Source organism: Callospermophilus lateralis, chromosome 10, assembly GCF_048772815.1.
Source record: "Callospermophilus lateralis isolate mCalLat2 chromosome 10, mCalLat2.hap1, whole genome shotgun sequence".
In the NCBI taxonomy this organism is placed as follows: Eukaryota; Metazoa; Chordata; class Mammalia; order Rodentia; family Sciuridae; genus Callospermophilus; species Callospermophilus lateralis.
This window is the reverse complement of record NC_135314.1, coordinates 112659956-112676287: the sequence shown is the minus strand read 5'-3', so window position 1 is coordinate 112676287 and position 16332 is coordinate 112659956. Positions and strand designations below refer to the sequence as shown.

Sequence of the window (16332 nt, the reverse complement as noted above, 5' to 3'; positions counted from 1 at the left end):
CATTTTTTGGGTTTTTTTGGATGGGGGATGGAACCCAGGGCCAGGACTTTACCACTGAGTTGCATCTCCAGCTCTTTATCTTTTGAGACAGGGTCTTGCTCCGTTGCCCAGACTGGCCTTGAACTTGCACGAGCATTTCTTGCACACATCCACCAGCAGAAAAACAAAAAAACAAACCAACCATTTTATACACTTTGCATGCTGCAGAAGACCCTTCTGTAGTGTCTGACCATATCCGTTTCGTACACCTGGAGCCACCGGTAGTGGGCAGGTTGTCAGCCAGGGCTGCTCTCCTCAGGGGCTCCTGCAGCTCTGTCTGCATTTAGTCAGCAGCCAGTACTGGATTCGTTGATTCGTTGATTGAGTAGCTCTATTAAATAGATGGTTGGTTACATAGACTCAGATAACCTCTTCTCTCTCTTAGGAATAGGAATTCGGATTTTTGGGAGATTGTGGGGAGTGGAACATATTTTACCAGACAAGCAGATTGATGTTTGAAGGTCAATGTTCATGCGCTTTGTTCCTGGTTACATTTGTGATTTTTTTCCTTCCCTAGGCTTGCCCACCTGTCAGTTTGGATGTCTGTGCTTTAAGAATACAGCTTTTCATAGGCTTGAAAGCCATCTGTCACTTTAAAAACCACATCATACTCTTGACCAAAGCAGAGCCTGAGGCTGTTCCTGAGAGAAAAGAGTCACCCAAGAGGCTTCTGTAAGCATCCCCCACCCCAAATACTCCTTCCTGTGTCTGAGATGAATCTTACCTGGTATATTTTGTGTGTGTCTTACTTTATCTTTTTTAAAAATCAAAACTTGGAATGATCAGCAGGCTTTTCTATGATGTTCTTTTTCTGGATAAAATTAAGGAGGTTCTAAAGATCTCTGTGATATCCTTTATAATTCACCATGGAACTTTCAAAAGAAAATGAATTATAAAATACTTTCAATAAAAATCAGTGGTATTTTAGAAAAGGATTAAAAACATGCTTTTCTGTATAATTAAAGGGAAAGACAGAGCCTGTGCTCCTAAGCCAAGACTACAAGGCTTTTAGCTGTTTTTTTTTTTTTCACCTTTCAGCAATTGCATTTTTAGTTACTGAATGTTTTCTAGTATTGGCAATTAAGAACATGTTTCTCACCTGGAAACATACCCATGATCTTTAGATAATTGTATATCTACCTTAAAATAAAATTATATTTTTAGCTGGACATGGTAGTGCATACCTGTGATCCCAGCCACTTGGGAGGCTGAGACTGGAGGACGGAAAGTTCAAGGCCAGCCTCTGTAATTTAGCAAGACCCTGTCAAAATTGAAAAAATTGCATTTTTATAACATTAATTTCTAGTTAACTCTTAGGTTTTCTGCTTTCACATTGTTAAGAGTAGAACACTTAGTTCCACACTGCTAATGCTTCTATTTGATGTTTTCAACATTGTAAATTTAGTAGTAAGGAATATAATCTAATATGAACATTCCTCTAAGAAAATTTTAATTAGGAAAGAAATCCATTGGAGTGAGTGAGCATCTAGTGTATTTCAAGTCCAACACAGGTGTATATTTTTAACATGCATTTTTATTTTTTTAATTGTTTGTGCCTATACTTTGTTCCACTAGCAGGATATGGTCACATTCTAAGCATGCATGCAACAGACTGAGACTGACAGATCCTAAAAGCTTTAGGGTGAGAAGAGAACCGATTTGTAATGATGCACATTTGACATTTTTAAAGTATTTTTAAATGATTTTTAAAATTTTGATTTATTTGAAAATCCATTTGATCAAAAAATTCTCAAATAGGGCTGAGGTTGTGGCTCAGTGGTAGAGTGCTTGCTTAGCATATGAAAGGCACTGGGTTTGATCCTCAGTACCGCTTATAAAAGCATAAATAAATTAAATTTAGGGGGCTGGGGTTGTGGCTCAGCAGTAGAGTGCTCGCCTAGCATGGGTGTGCTCGCCTAGCATGGGCGGGATCCGGGTTCGACTCTTAGCACCACATAAAAATAAAGGCATTGTGTCAAAAAATAAATAAATAAATAAAATAAATGCGTTTAAAAAATTCTCAAATATTTTATATTGAAGGAAATGCCTCACAGTGAAAGCAAGAGTTAATAATATTGTGCTTTAAATCTTAAAATCATGAGTCTTCTGCATTTTCCCAGCAGTATAAATGTTTTGCATTTACGTTGTTTCTTTAGATTTATGGCCTAGGGCTTGTGACTTGACTCCTGACAGCCACCTGCAGGAGAGAGCCAGGCACAGGAACTTTCACAGCCTGCAGGAGTCTTGCTGGTTGTTTTGAGCTTATTGCTCATTTGAGCATACTTGAAGTGTGAATTGGAAGCAACTGGGTTATCCATACATGATAGTTACAGACTACTGAATGCTGTTGGCCTGTGTAGTATTGTGAAGTAGTGTTCAGTGAAGATCGACCATACAGCTAAGCACTGGAGAAAATACTGAAAGTTATGTCATGGTTATCATATGGTACCTGATACTCACCATTTAAAAATAATATATTTTATCTTATAGTTCTTATCCTTTGTTTTGCTTTTAGTTCTAGGAAAGATACCAGTGTTAAGAACAGAATACCTCCCGCAGTCGAGGCTGGGTGGAATTTGTACATTGTGAATACCGTCTCGCCAATGCAACTCTACAAAGAAATGGTAACTTTTTCAGACTTTTGATTCTTATTTGTAGAAATGTAGAATGAAATCGATGATCACACATTGATTCTAATGACCATGCTTTCAGGATGCCACAGACACCAGCATCCAGGCTCTGATAGGGGAGTGTGTACCTTTCTTGGCTTTGTTGTTTTCAGTTTTGACATGTGAGAAGCAACTAGAAATTCCCTTCATTAAAATCAAAAGTCCTTTATTCATCCCACTCTCCAAAGAGGATCATGTGCCGGTCTAAACATCCATAGCCTTTGGCTTTGACTTTGAACTTTAGTAAAAAGAACCATGAATGAAGGCGAAAAGAACCTAAGACCATTTATCCCTATTTCATTATTTTTTCTTTGGAATGTCATCATAGTGTCCTGGGCACTCAGCCCCTGCACTGCAGCTCCATTGACCTTGAAGGGGCCAGGAGCAAGCATCCTCATTCCTGTTCTAAGAGTAACACTTTTGCTCATCCCTAATGATTTTTTTTTTTTTTTTTTTTGTGGTACTAGGAACAATCCAGGGCCTCAGTCAGGCGAGGCAGGTGCTCAACTCTGAGCTACATCTCCAGTCCATCCCACTCCTGTGTTTTTTTGACTTTTGAGACAGGCTCTCCCTATTTTACCCAGACTGGCCTCAAATGTGTGTGAGATTATAGGTGTGTGAGATCACGTCCAGCTTCCTGTCATTTATAATTCTTTATTTTGAAATAATTTTCAAACTTAGAGAACATTCCAAGAATAAGACTAATGCAGAGAAAACCTGTTCATTCCCCACATAAATTCACCCATACCAACATTTCACCCATTTTCTTCTCTTTCTCTTTGTACTCTTGTGCTCCCATTCATTGGGAGGAATATTTAGTACCCTATAGCCTTTTGTCCCTGAAAACATCAGAGTATATTTCCTGAGAATCAGAATATTCTCTTGTGTAACCATAATGTAGTCTGATGCTTCAGTAAACTTTACCTTGATATAATACGTAGCTTGTGGATCATATTCTGGTTTTGTCAACTGACCCCGTAATGGTGTAAAAGCACCCCCAATGCCCTTCAGCCCAGGATGCAGTCTAGGGTCAGGGGGTGTATTTAATCATCATGTCACTTTAGCCTCTTTGGATTGGGATATTTGTATAGCCTTTCTTTTTATTTTATGACATTAACATTTTTTGAAAAACACGATTTTCCCCCTCTTCTGCATTTGGGGTTTTATTAGAGTTTCTTTCATGATTAGATTCAGGTGATGCATTCTTAGAATATTGCATAGATGGTGTGTTTTATTAGGGTGTCACAACTCTAGGTGCAGGATGCCCATCTGCCCCTCACTGGTGACATTAATTTTGGTAATCTGGTCAATGTGTTGCCTGATTTGTCCCTGGCATTTTGGTGGGGTGGCTTAGAAGGGAGCATGCAGTGGATTTTTTTTTTTCCTTTAGTGAGTTGAAGGTATGAGAAATCCAGATGTGGGAGTTGGAATCAAGTGGGCAGTTGGAAATGTTGATCTAGAGCTCAGAATAAGATGAGTAAGCTCTGGCTGAGGACAGACATTTGAAATTAATTTTGTAAATAACACTTAACACAGTAAAGAAAAAAGTGTTCAAACAATAGCAAAGGACACATGATATCAGTTGGCCCTTGTGGTCTCCTGTTCGCCCTCCCCGGACGCAGTGGTCATATCCCAATTTGGTGTTTATTTCCAGAGATATCCTGTGCAGCTGTGTCGGCACGTGTGTTGTTTTGTAAAGCACATGACTGGAAGCAGACTACCTACTTTGTTGCTTTACATTTTTTCTTAAAAAAATACCTCTTTGATATCACTGCATATCAGTAAGCCTAGGACTGCTTTCGTTTTGCTTTGCTTTCTTTTGTTTTCTGTGATTCTGGGGATTGAACAGTGTCCCCAGCAGTTTAATGCTGATGATCATCTCAGCTTTGTCCTGCCTGTTTACTCTTCTTAATTGAAGGTCACAGACTCCCTCTGGACCAGCTGATTGCTTATTGACTCAGATGGGCTGGTGAGGGTTTCAAGCCCACTGTGAGCTGAACTTAAACTCATCGGTCGGAACTCAGGGAGGGACACTGTCTTAATATGAAAGGGTTAAATCATAGAACTTTAAAAAAAAAAAGATAACTATTTCACATGTTTACTAGTTTTATCAAATTGAGATCAAATCGTTGCTGAGTTATCTGCATTTTTACTATTACAGCATTCTTTGGACCTAGTCATGCTTAAAGCTATTTAACAAGGCAGTATTTACAATCAATCATGTGTGTACTAAACTGGCTCATGGATTGTGGAGGAAGAAAACATCAACTAACTGCTGACTGAGAGATACATAATCACTGATTTATTTACTTTTAAAAGCATTTGGGCTGGGGATGTGGCTCAAGCGGTAGCATGCTCGCCTGGCATGCGTGCGGCCCGGGTTCGATCCTCAGCACCACATACAAATAAAGATGTTGTGTCCACCGAAAACTAAAAAAAAAAATTCTCTCTCTCTCTCTCTTAAAAAAAAAAAGCATTTAATATGCCCCCAAATTAATAGTTAATAAAATATATAGTTGTAAAATAGATATTCTTCAAAACTGGGCCTTTTGGGTGTCTTTCTTTAGCAGCATTGACTTTGTCATCTGGGCTTCAGGTCGACTACAGCAACACCTACAAGACCATAAAAACCCAGAGCTGCATCCATCTCCTCAGCGAGGCTCATCTGTTGGTGAGGGCGGCCCTGATGGATGCCGGCCAGCTAGAACCTGGAGAGAAAGCAGAGCTTTTGGAAGCATTTAAAGAAAGCTGTGGGCACCTCGGAGACTGTTACAGCAGGTTGGTGACGTCTCTGGCAACCTTGCTGCAGAAGCCGTCTTGTGTTTTGGGTGTGCTTGCCAACTGCTTCATCTCTGGTAGTTACCTGATAAACTGGGGACATGTGAGAGGAGGTGGTTCATTTTTCACTTACTTCACAAGCATTTATTGAGCACATGCTGGATACCAGACTTAGAGATACAGAGATGAATGTGACCCATTTCCTATCTTGAAAGAATCACAGTTTGCTAGATAAGCAGTAAGCCTTAAGCTATGAGTCTTCCACCACATGACTTGGGACATTTGAAGGTTGTTTTCAGGCCTTGGGGGCCATGGCTGGTGAGAACACCCCATTGCTTGCTTACTGTCTATGAGCTAAGGGAGAGGTGTCAGCAGGACAGGCTGTGGTTTTAGTCTTAGTAGTCAGTGCTTTGTGATGTCAGAAGGGGAGCCTGCGATGAAGAGTGACCCCCGTGAGTGATTGGAAACTGATAAAACAGACTTTGCCTACCTGTGAAGTCCGTTGTTTTTAGAGGCAGACACATCACGAATATTAAAATTCATCTAATGAATTACTTTTTTTCCAGATTATAAGCATGCAACAAGAAGCTACACTGGGTAGAATGACTTGTAAAGTAAAACTCAGGAGTCTGTTCCAGTTCATGATGTCATTTGCAATTAATGTCTTTGGAAACGTGATCTGTGTTATTATTGGCATGGTCGGACATACAGACTTATAACCCACAAACTGTGGTGTTTCTTTCCTCCCCTCAGACTGGACACCCAGCATTCCCACCTGGCCTTGCCGTACTATAAGATGTCTGGCTTGACCATGGCTGAAGTCTTGGCACGTGTGGACTGGGCAGTGGACAGTGAACCACAGAAATACGAGAAGGGATTAATCTTTTATATTAATCATTCACTTTATGAAAACCTGGATGAAGAACTAAGTGAAGTGAATATTGTCTTTTATTTAGTTATAGCAAATATTTTTCACTTTTCATTTTAATAATTTATTCTGTATCATGTAATTTAGGAGGCAAGTTCCAAACATTTTCCTCTTTGTTTTTCTTCTCTTAAAAAAAGTGATGTACCTTTGTCTTCGTGCTTGGAAAAGACCTTCTGGGCCATTTCTCACACCTCCTCAGTGTAAAGAGAGGGAGATGTGGTGCTTGAGGACCTGCCTGTTGATGGCAGCTTGTCTTGTAGAGTAACAGCATGGCCCTGCCCTGATCCTCATCTGCTGTCCTCCCCACCTCCTGGTCACTCCATTCTCCAGGGGTCCAAAGCCTCACTTACAAACTCAGATTTGTGACCTTTTTTTTTTTTAATTTTAATATTTATTTTTTAGTTATCAGCGGACACAGTATCTTTGTTTGTATGTGGTGTTGAGGATCGAACCCCAGCCGCACGCATGCCAGGCAAGCGCGCTACCGCTTGAGCCACATCCCCAGCCCAGATTTGTGACCTTAAAACATTATTAAGGTTTTTTGTTGTTGTTGCTGCTATGTTTTGTTTTGCCTCTTATGTGTTTTGAATATAGTTGGAAATTGTGATACCAAATGTTTTGAGGGAGATGAAATTTTCTCATAAAAATTACTTCACTGAGTATATTTTTAATTATGCTGTAGTCTTTTATTGTAGACTTTTAAGTGTCATTTAGTGAAACATTTATTTTCTTCCTCTGAACTCCTGTTAAAATTAGAAATGTTGGCCACATCTCTGGTGCGTATTTCAATGCTTTTTCTTCATTAGCTTTCAGCAAAGAGATCACTTCATCTCAGGTCTCCCCTGTATCTGAATCATTTCTTCTTTAATCATAACATAATACTATAATTTTATTTTTAAATGCTATATTTGTCTCTATTTGGTGTACGCGTAGATCTTCCAGCACTTAGGAATTCTGAAGTTCTTATACACACGCACACACATTCACGCATGCATACACACACACGTATATTTGCTGATTTTGTTGCTTTCTATTCGCTGAATGGCCTTTTATTTTGTGCTCCTCAAAGGAATTAGCAGCAAAAGTGGTTCAGATGTTTCACGTGACTGAGCCGAAGCAACTGCCCCATGTTCTCTGCAGCCCTTCCATGAAGAATATTAATCCTTTAACTGCCTTGAGCTACCTGAACAAGTTGGATACTTATGGATTTGCCTCAATCCTGGTGACACTGACCAAAGCAGCAGTGGCTCTGAAAATGGGAAATCTCGACATGTACAGAAATGAAATGAAAAGCTATTCGGAGGTACGGAGCCTGCCTGGCCTTAACAGCAAGCTTAATAGCAGGCTGAAGGTGGTAGTCTTGAGGTCTTTTGCTGTCTTTGGCTTCTTTTCGCTCATATTTTCTTGGTTGTAATGGAAAATAGACCTAATATTAGAAGAGAAAGTGGGACTTTGGATCTAGCAAATGAAAAAAATTCAACTGATAAATGGTAGCAGTGGGTGTGCAGAGACCTTTCGGCTCAGCATTGAGGACATCCAGAGCACTGTGCTTGACTCTGGGGGCTCTGCCTCGAACCAGCAGTCTGATCTGGTGTGAGAGACAGGGTGTGTTCACCCAAAATGGAGCAGAGGGTGTATACTTAAGGATAGAAAAAGGAGAGTAACAATAAGCCCTAGGTATTAGTAGATCAAAGATAGCCTCCCCTTGGGAAAATCAAGGGTGACGTTAGGGAGGATGGACATATAGTTGGTACATCTAAAGAAGAAAGTTACTGCCTTGGAAAAGAGATGATTTAGGCTCATGAGTCAAAAATGGTAATGGCAAGAAAATTAGAGGTAGTGTTATTTGAGCTCTTAACGATGTCCCAGGCCCCTTGTATGTGTCATCTTACTCAATTCTTAATGCCATGAAGTCGATGCCCTTATAACTGTGAGTGACTGAGACAGCTGGGACACAGGGCTTCAACACCTTGTCCGTGATCACGTCGTGGGTGGTGGCAGAGTGAGCTGTGAGCCCATAGCCTGGTAACCTGTGCGCACAGGCTTCTATTCTTGTTGCCCGACTCTGCTCAGCTGTCCCCAGTATGACTGGTCTCCAACATGAAAAGAGCTGCTTTTTTTGTGATAAAGTGAAAACATTAGGGCATCTGCTTTGAAGAGAAGCCTTCTAATTTTGAAAAAACTTAAGTTTTTTTTTTTTTCCAAATTAAGTATATCTAAGTGGAAAGCTCAACAAAACTTAAATATCTCAAAATTAAACATTAGTAAATTCTGTGAGACAGTTAATGATGTCCTTCCTGAGATAGAAACTAGTCTTTGTAGTTAAGAAAAAACTGTGATTAAGGTCAGTTATGAACAGCCCAGCCCTGACTCCTGAGTGCACCAGGGCGTATCTGAGGACGCATGACCTGAATGAAGGGCACTCATTGTTCTTAAATTCCTTTTTCATCTGAAGATGAAGTTGGCGTGTGGCTTCATTCTGGAACCTCGGCTGCTGATTCAACAGAGGAAGGGACAGATGGTTCCAACCCAGCTTGCAGCGCACCTGAGAGAGACGCAGCCTGGCTTGCTCGTGGCTGCAGTCCTGGGCTTGCAGAAGAACAACAAAATCGGAATTGAAGAGGCTGATTCTTTCTTTAAGGTTGGTCACGTTAAAAATGTAATGTTTCTGGATGGGGGCTGTGGCTCATTGGCAGAGCCCTTGCCTCCCACGTGTGAGGCACTGGGTTCGATCCTCAGCACCACATATAAATAAACAAATAAAATAAAGTATTGTGTCCATCTACAATTAAAAAAATATTTTTAAAAAGTAATGTTTCTGATGGGATTGATAAAAATCAGTGGAAAAGGGGAAGCAGAATAAGAGAAGTGAGTTTTTCGTTTGTTTATTGAAAAAGCAAATCTAATTAGTTTACATTAAAGTGTAAATTTATGTAAGTTGACTCCATTCTTGCAACCTAGAACCTGTTTCTTATTAAAAATGTGTAGACATTGTTTATGTGCTAAAGCTGATTGTAAAGTGTTAATCAGGTGGCTCACGTGAGATGTGATAGCCCAGGGGTGGCTTGGTCAGTATCGTGTTCACCTAGGGCATGGCCTTGTTTCACTGTTTTCAAGGTGCTCTGTGGTCAGGACGAAGATACGATTCCTCAGCTCTTGGTAGACTTTTGGGAAGCTCAGTTAGTGGCCTGTCTCCCAGACGTGGTACTTCAGGAACTCTGTTTCAAGCTCACATCACAGTACATCTGGAGATTGTCTAAGAGGCAGCCTCCTGACACCACCCCGTTGCAAACATCAGAGGATCTGGTAAGACAAGGGCATAGTACCTTACATTAAACTCATATTGCACATATTACAAGAATCTGCCGCCTTATTTTTAATGACTCAGAATCGAACCTAGTGTTCTATTACTAGATATTTAATTAAGCTGGAATTAAAAGTACACTTAAAACTGTCTTTGATGTTGCCCAGGTTTTAAATAGTTTTACACTCCAACAAATGTCCCTGCTGCTCCTTTGTTAGATGCTGCTCCTTTGTTAGGTACTGGCAGTGACATCTCGGTAGTCAAAGCACTTGGGAAGAACCTTTCCCAGAACCACCAGGCCTGTTCCTCCTCAGCAGGGGTCATCAATGAATAGTGGAACAGAAAAGGGACCTCTGTGGCTCTCCCTGGTGGGAGAGGAGCTTCAGAAGGCCTGGGCGGGAGGCTGCGTCACTGGGCATGCTCCTGTCAGGGGCATAGTCCAGGCCTGCAGCATTCCAGGCCACCAGAAGAGCCCTTCTACTCTCCTGGCTCCCTCCCTTCCAGCCCCTTTGCCTCTCATGGATGCCATGGCTAATGTGGGGTCACAGAAAAAGTCACCAGCTTCTTGAATAAGGGGACCTCCATGAGAATTATCTTGATAACTGATGGATGATGTTTTGCCTCTCAAAGTGTATTAATGAAAATTATTTCCAAGTTTCCTTTAATTCTTTTTCAGTATAATTAGCTTAAGGCAGTTTTTTGTTTTGTTTTGTTTTGAAATTTTTGCTAGAGAGTACCTCCTTGGAGTATTTTTTTTTTTTAATATTTATTTTTTAGGTGTAGATGGACACAACACAATGCCTTTATTTTTATGTGGTGCTGAGGATCGAACCCGGGTTCCATCCGTGCTAGGCGAGCGCTGTACCACTGAGCCACAATCCTAGCCCCAAGAATATTTTTTTAAACATTCATTTTTTACTTATAGGTGGATACAATGTCTTTATTTTACTTTGTGTGGTGCTGAGGATCAAACCCAGTGCCTCATGTGTGCTAGGTGAGTGCTGTACCTCTGAGCCACAACCCCAGCCCCCCTCCTTGGAATATTTTAAAGTTCAAAATTAAGGAAATATGGGGCTGGGTTGTAGTTCAGTAGTGGAGCACTTGCCTAGCATGTGGGAGGCACTGGGTTTGATCCTCAGCACCACATAAAAATAAATTTCTTATTTATTTGTGTTCATCTACAACTAAAAATTATTTAAAAAAATAAAATTAAGGGAATATTTAAGTGCAGCTTATTTGTCATGGAAGCAATAGGCTGAAACTCCTTTTGGGGAAGGCAAAGCACTTGGGAAAGACTTCCTGTTCCTAGGCTGGTGTGTACCTGACCTGTAATGTGTCAGAGGGTTAACAATCACTTAACTTTTTGTGAGTGGACAAAGGAAGGTTTTGTTTTGTCGTTAGGTGTTTATGATAAATTTCTTTTATCTTTTAGATAAATGCCTGCAGTCACTTTGGCTTAATCTACCCGTGGGTTGATGTCTTGATATCATCTGATTCCTTAGCTGATAAAAATTACAAAGAAGACCTTTCAAAATTACAAGTAAGTTAAAATGCCTCTTATCCTTTTGAATATGCACACAGCAGTACAGTGTAGGATTTAAATTTGGTAAGATGTCAAGTGTCCCTTTAATCCATGGATCTATAGTGAGCATTCTCAGGGGCTTTGGCAGCACTCCTGCCTCTGCCTGGAACTGCAAGCTCTGCCAGCTGAAGTGACCACTATTCTCCAGGGTGCACTTGAAAACACTCTAAATGAAAGTGTGACAGATATGTAGTGGTGTTTTTATGGATGTAATCCAGTTTTAGCATGACTGACACAATTTAGACTGCTCACACTAGTTCATAAGAAACAACTCAAGGTAACCAGTTTACCTGGCTTCTAAACGAATCTTCAAAAACTAGCACCATGGTTAGACACCCTAGATCCTCCCATGAGAATTCTGGCCCTGACATTATTTCCACTGGAAATGAGAAATGAAGTGTGCATTTCACATGGTGGATCAGGCTGGGCTGCATTATTTATGACTTATTTAACATAGTTCAGTGGCCCAGGGACTGATTATAATTCCCACAGTTGTTTTCTTTGTCTGTCCAATGTTGCTTGCCCTCAGAGAAAAATTAAGATTTCATATTAGTAATTCTAAGTTTCAAATTCAGCAGAACCGGCAATCCAGGACTCTTCTTACCCCTGAGGCCTGAGAGTTGGAGTCTGCTAGTGGCCAGTCCCTGGGCATTGCTTCTGGTGTTCTGTCTGCCTGATTTATCTCCATGTTTTCCGTCTCCGAGCTGAGAGTCTTGTGTCTACTTTCCTCGTAGCAAGATCTCTTTATGCATTTTCATTCTCTGGTCGACCCCTTTCTGCTTTTGAGTTTGCAATCCCTGATTTAAGCTCTGGGAACTGGTGTAAGCATGGTTATTGATGCTACGACCAAATGTCAAATTGGGGATAGAGGTTGGGGAAGGAAGCTCAAGAGACCATATTGCTTATATTCAGTCTCCAAATAGAGCTGTGTTTTCCCCAGAGATGGAGTTATTTATAGTCCTTAAAGATTTTGTCTCTTGTGACAAAGAGGCTTCTTAGCCTCAACTTTTGTTCGTCACATGAGCATAGACTGTAAATGTCATGGGCAGCACCGGGCCTTGACCTCCGACAACATACACAGTAATGACATATTTGTAATTGTATTAATCCAGGTAATCAAGGACCCAGTATAGAAATATGTCCATTTTCTTCCATATTGGGAGATCCTATGAGTGGGTGATTATTACCTTATTTCATCTTTGCCATTTTATTGTTAGGAAATTATTCAAATGAATTATTTATTAAACTTGCAGAAGAAAAGATACCAACCTTATTTTCCTGGCCATTCTTTGGTAGATATTTGGAATAAAATAATCATGCTAACTGTGAACAGATAGTTCACATTCCATATTCTCTCATAACTCTGAGAAGATGCTGTAGCAAAAAAAGATACAGGAAGGAGAAATCAAGACATGACTATTTCTCTTACAGGAGAAGGGGAAATGAAGATTATCTTTGTGGTATAATAAAAATACTTACACATTTTAAAAGTAAAATACTGCTAAAGTTGCTGAATAATAATATCCTAGTAGAGTTCTCAATACTGAAATACCTGCTCCCTGACATTCAGCTTGTGGCAAATGATGTCGATTTATTTATTTTATTTTTTATTTTTTTTTGCAAATGGTGTCGATTTAAATGACCAAGTTCTAAATAAGTGCTTTAGCTTTTTTATATTAAATTTTATACTAAATTTTATTTAGCTTTATATTAAAATTTATTATTTTAGTGTATCCTCATTATAGAAAATTTGGAAAATGCAGGGAAGTATGAAAAGAGAACAGAAAGTAAGCTTTGCCTTCCCATCCAATTAGCTGATGTGTGTTTTGGTGCAGGGCCATGCAGAGATACTTCCATGCTGCATATACCTGTGTGGATAGTACAGAGCTGGGCATGCTTTGAGCATAATCTCAAAATGAGGTTTTCTTACTCATCATCTTATCATGAGCACTTTCTCCTTAACTAGCCTTTGGAAACGTCATTTTGATGACTATCTAAAGTTTGACAACATGACTGTACCATTATTGACTTAACATCCCTCCTTGTTGAATTTTTGGATTTCTTGTGAATTTTTGGTTTTGAGAATATGCTTGTGCAAACTACTGTCTATTAATTATTTCTTTAGGACAGAGTCCTAGAAAATTCCCATCAGTCTTAATTTGCTGTCCACTCAAATAAATGAAATTATTTTACTTTAAAAGTGATAATTTTCTATTAAACAAATCTTTATTTCTTTAAACTGGAGGTATAGATACAAAATATTTAACACTTCAGCCCACTAAGATTTATTAAATAAGGACTGTATTCATGTGTTCTTAAATGGCGTCCTCCTTCTTCTTTTTATGATAAGTGAGGTTTGTTGCTTTTATTTTCTTCTTTAAGAGAATTCTGAGAATTCTTGCCCTGACAGTATTTCCACTGGAAATGAGATATCATCTGATTCCTTAGCTGATAAAAATTGTAGGTCGTGTTTAGTGTCTGGATGCCTTGCTCCATAACATTTTGCTTTTCTGTTCCTAGTCTCTTATCTGTGGTCCTTCATTTGACATAGCTTCCATCATTCCCTTCTTGGAGCCACTCTCAGAAGACACTGTTGCTGGCCTCAGTGTCCACGTTCTGTGTCGTACTCGCCTGAGAGAGTATGAGCAGTGCTTGGACACGCTGCTGGAGAGATGCCCGCAGGCGGTCATTCCATATGCAAATCACGAACTGAAAGAAGAGAACCGGGTATAAGCTTTTGGATTCTGTTCTCAGGCTTGATCGTGAGAGTGTGCGTTGATAATCTCGTTGCCATGTGTCTGCATTACAGGGACATTTGTGACTTCACAGGGCCGCATGAATCCAGTGAACCTGAGTGTTTAAGGGCGTGGGTTAGATACTGTTAGATGCTATTAAGATGCAGGATGATGATGATGATGCATTGGCATCTTTGGAAACCTCTTGTTTGGAGATTAAATAGGTGATTGCTTGAAGATTTGAGAAACATAATGCATGATGGGAAAATATTTTCTGAGTGATAAAGTCTTAAGTTTAGAAATTAGAAGAGTTTTGGACTCTAGTATACTTTTTCTTCTTCCTTGTCACCTAAGACATGGTAACAGGACATGTCTAGGCTTCTTCTTGTAAACAGCCACATGCATGGGTGCATATCAAGTTTTGAAGCTCTTTTTTTTTTGGTTTAAACAGAAGACAGGCTGTGGATAATAACTCCTTTTATCATAAAACTGAGTTCCTTAACCAAATGATGTAATGGTGCCCCGTGCCTTCCTGCACAGCCTTTTCTCATTAGAAAGTTAAGTGTAAAATGCATCAAACTAAAATTGATTCATTTTTTTCTAAGATAGACTCTGTGGTGGAAAAAACTGCTGCCTGAGCTTTGTCAGAGAATAAAATGTGGTGGAGAGAAGTATCAACTTTACCTGACATCACTGAAAGGTAAAAGTACTTTTTTTACTTGATCGTAGACTTTAGTTTCAATTTTAAATTTGCTATAGTCATACTTTATCTAGGTTTCTTATGGGAATTTTTCAAGTGGGATGAAGAAGTCTTGCAGAATCATTTGAAGAGTTTATTTTTAGCATCTGTGTTCCCGGATCACATTTGATATTCATTTATCTCTTCTACTCACAGAGCTGGTATTTTAAGTTAATCTTTTCAAATGCTCAACAAATTATTACAGTTATAGAAATTCACAACTTCATGAAGACAATTACATTTTTTATTAATGATCTGAGTGTTTAATTTACTTTATGTCTGAAGCTAAGATTAACAAACACAATTTTAAGTATTGAAGAAGGATGAGTTCTTCCAGTGTTTAAAAGTTGAATGTCTAAATATACAGTTTTTTACAGCATAGGTTGTCAATTTGAATTTTCATCATTCATACATAGTCATTTATTAATCTTAACGAACACATCATTTTCATTTTTTATGTTGTTATGTGTTAATGTTACTAGTTATTTGTTGGCCTGACTTCACAAGTCATGTCTATGTTGATTGTAGTGCACATGAAATATTAGAAATTGATAGTGTTGGAATTATATTTTCTAGCTGAGGCAATAGATTTTTAAAACAGTAGGCAGAGCCAGTGGCCATCAGATGTTGTTTTTCTGAAGATCCCACTTAGTAAACGTTGCACATTGGTGATAGGGGAAGGAGGAGGCTACCTCCCACCAACTCTTTGTCCTCCTCCCTGACTGCTTTGATTTTCAGAAGGTGGAAGTGGCAGGTGTCTGATTGCTTTGCCCCTTTTGCATCAAAATTAATCACATAATTAATCACTATTAATTAAGATAGTTTTGCGTGGGTGGGTCACTTTCCCACCTTCCTGCAGATGTCCCTCATTTTCACACCTCCGCAACAGTGTTATCTTGTCAAACCTCTTTCTGGCTCACATCCATGTGCTTTCTTCCCTAACTTACCCATAATCATTCCTCCAGTGTTTGTGTGTGTGCTCACGTGTGTGATTTCCATCATTGGATTGCAGTGCCTCAGAGCCGGCACAGCGTTCTGTCTGCATTTCATGGTGTGCACTCTGCTCAGCAGCAATGTGCTTCTCCCACAGGAAACATCCTGTAGCTATTTATTGATTGGAAGGGGAGGTATCTGAAGAACTTCCATTCCATTTCTTAGAGGTATTCCTGTTGGCAGCTAAGCACACTAAGGGCCCAGATTTGAGTCTGAAAAATTAGGTGTACCACTTAGCGAGTGACCCAGGGCAAGCCAGTTTTTTAATATCCCTGGACTGATGAGAAGTTCCAGAGTCACTCTAGAGTGAAATGTTGGGCAAAACTGCAAGAGAGTGAGGTTGGCGAGTAGAGACAGGGACTCCTAGGGTGTGTTGGAGCTCCAATTTTTCTCTCTACTGCAGCTTTTCCCAGCCTTGGCATTTTGAGGGTTGGGAAATTGTCTGTGTGATGTCCCCAGTGCACGTGAGGATGTTAAACAGCAGCATCCTTGCCCCCGCCTGCTGAATACCAGTAGCACTGCCCCAGGAACCACAAACTAAAAACTCGTTATAGAGGAGGAAACC

The 16332-nt window shown here is 39.8% G+C and overlaps 1 protein-coding gene across 4 annotated transcripts in view; it reads left to right on the top strand.

The window, feature by feature from the left end:
• Nucleotides 1-16332, top strand: part of Hps3 (HPS3 biogenesis of lysosomal organelles complex 2 subunit 1) — a 34839-nt gene that overhangs the window by 16776 nt on the left and 1731 nt on the right. The window contains exons 7-16 of one of the 4 annotated variants that reach the window (XR_013092444.2): nt 557-711; nt 2555-2663; nt 5305-5486; nt 6240-6420; nt 7484-7717; nt 8870-9055; nt 9532-9720; nt 11151-11258; nt 13821-14027; nt 14641-14735. Coding sequence is in view for 3 of the 4 variants with exons in the window: in XM_076867199.2 (XP_076723314.2) it covers nt 557-711; nt 2555-2663; nt 5305-5486; nt 6240-6420; nt 7484-7717; nt 8870-9055; nt 9532-9720; nt 11151-11258; nt 13821-14027; nt 14645-14735 (1642 nt within the window). In the remaining variant the exon portion in view is untranslated. Of the gene's footprint in view, nt 1-556; nt 712-2554; nt 2664-5304; nt 5487-6239; nt 6421-7483; nt 7718-8869; nt 9056-9531; nt 9721-11150; nt 11259-13820; nt 14028-14640; nt 14736-16332 lie in introns of those variants that run through there. The other 3 variants (XM_076867199.2, XM_076867200.2, XM_076867201.2) reach the window with 3 other exon arrangements.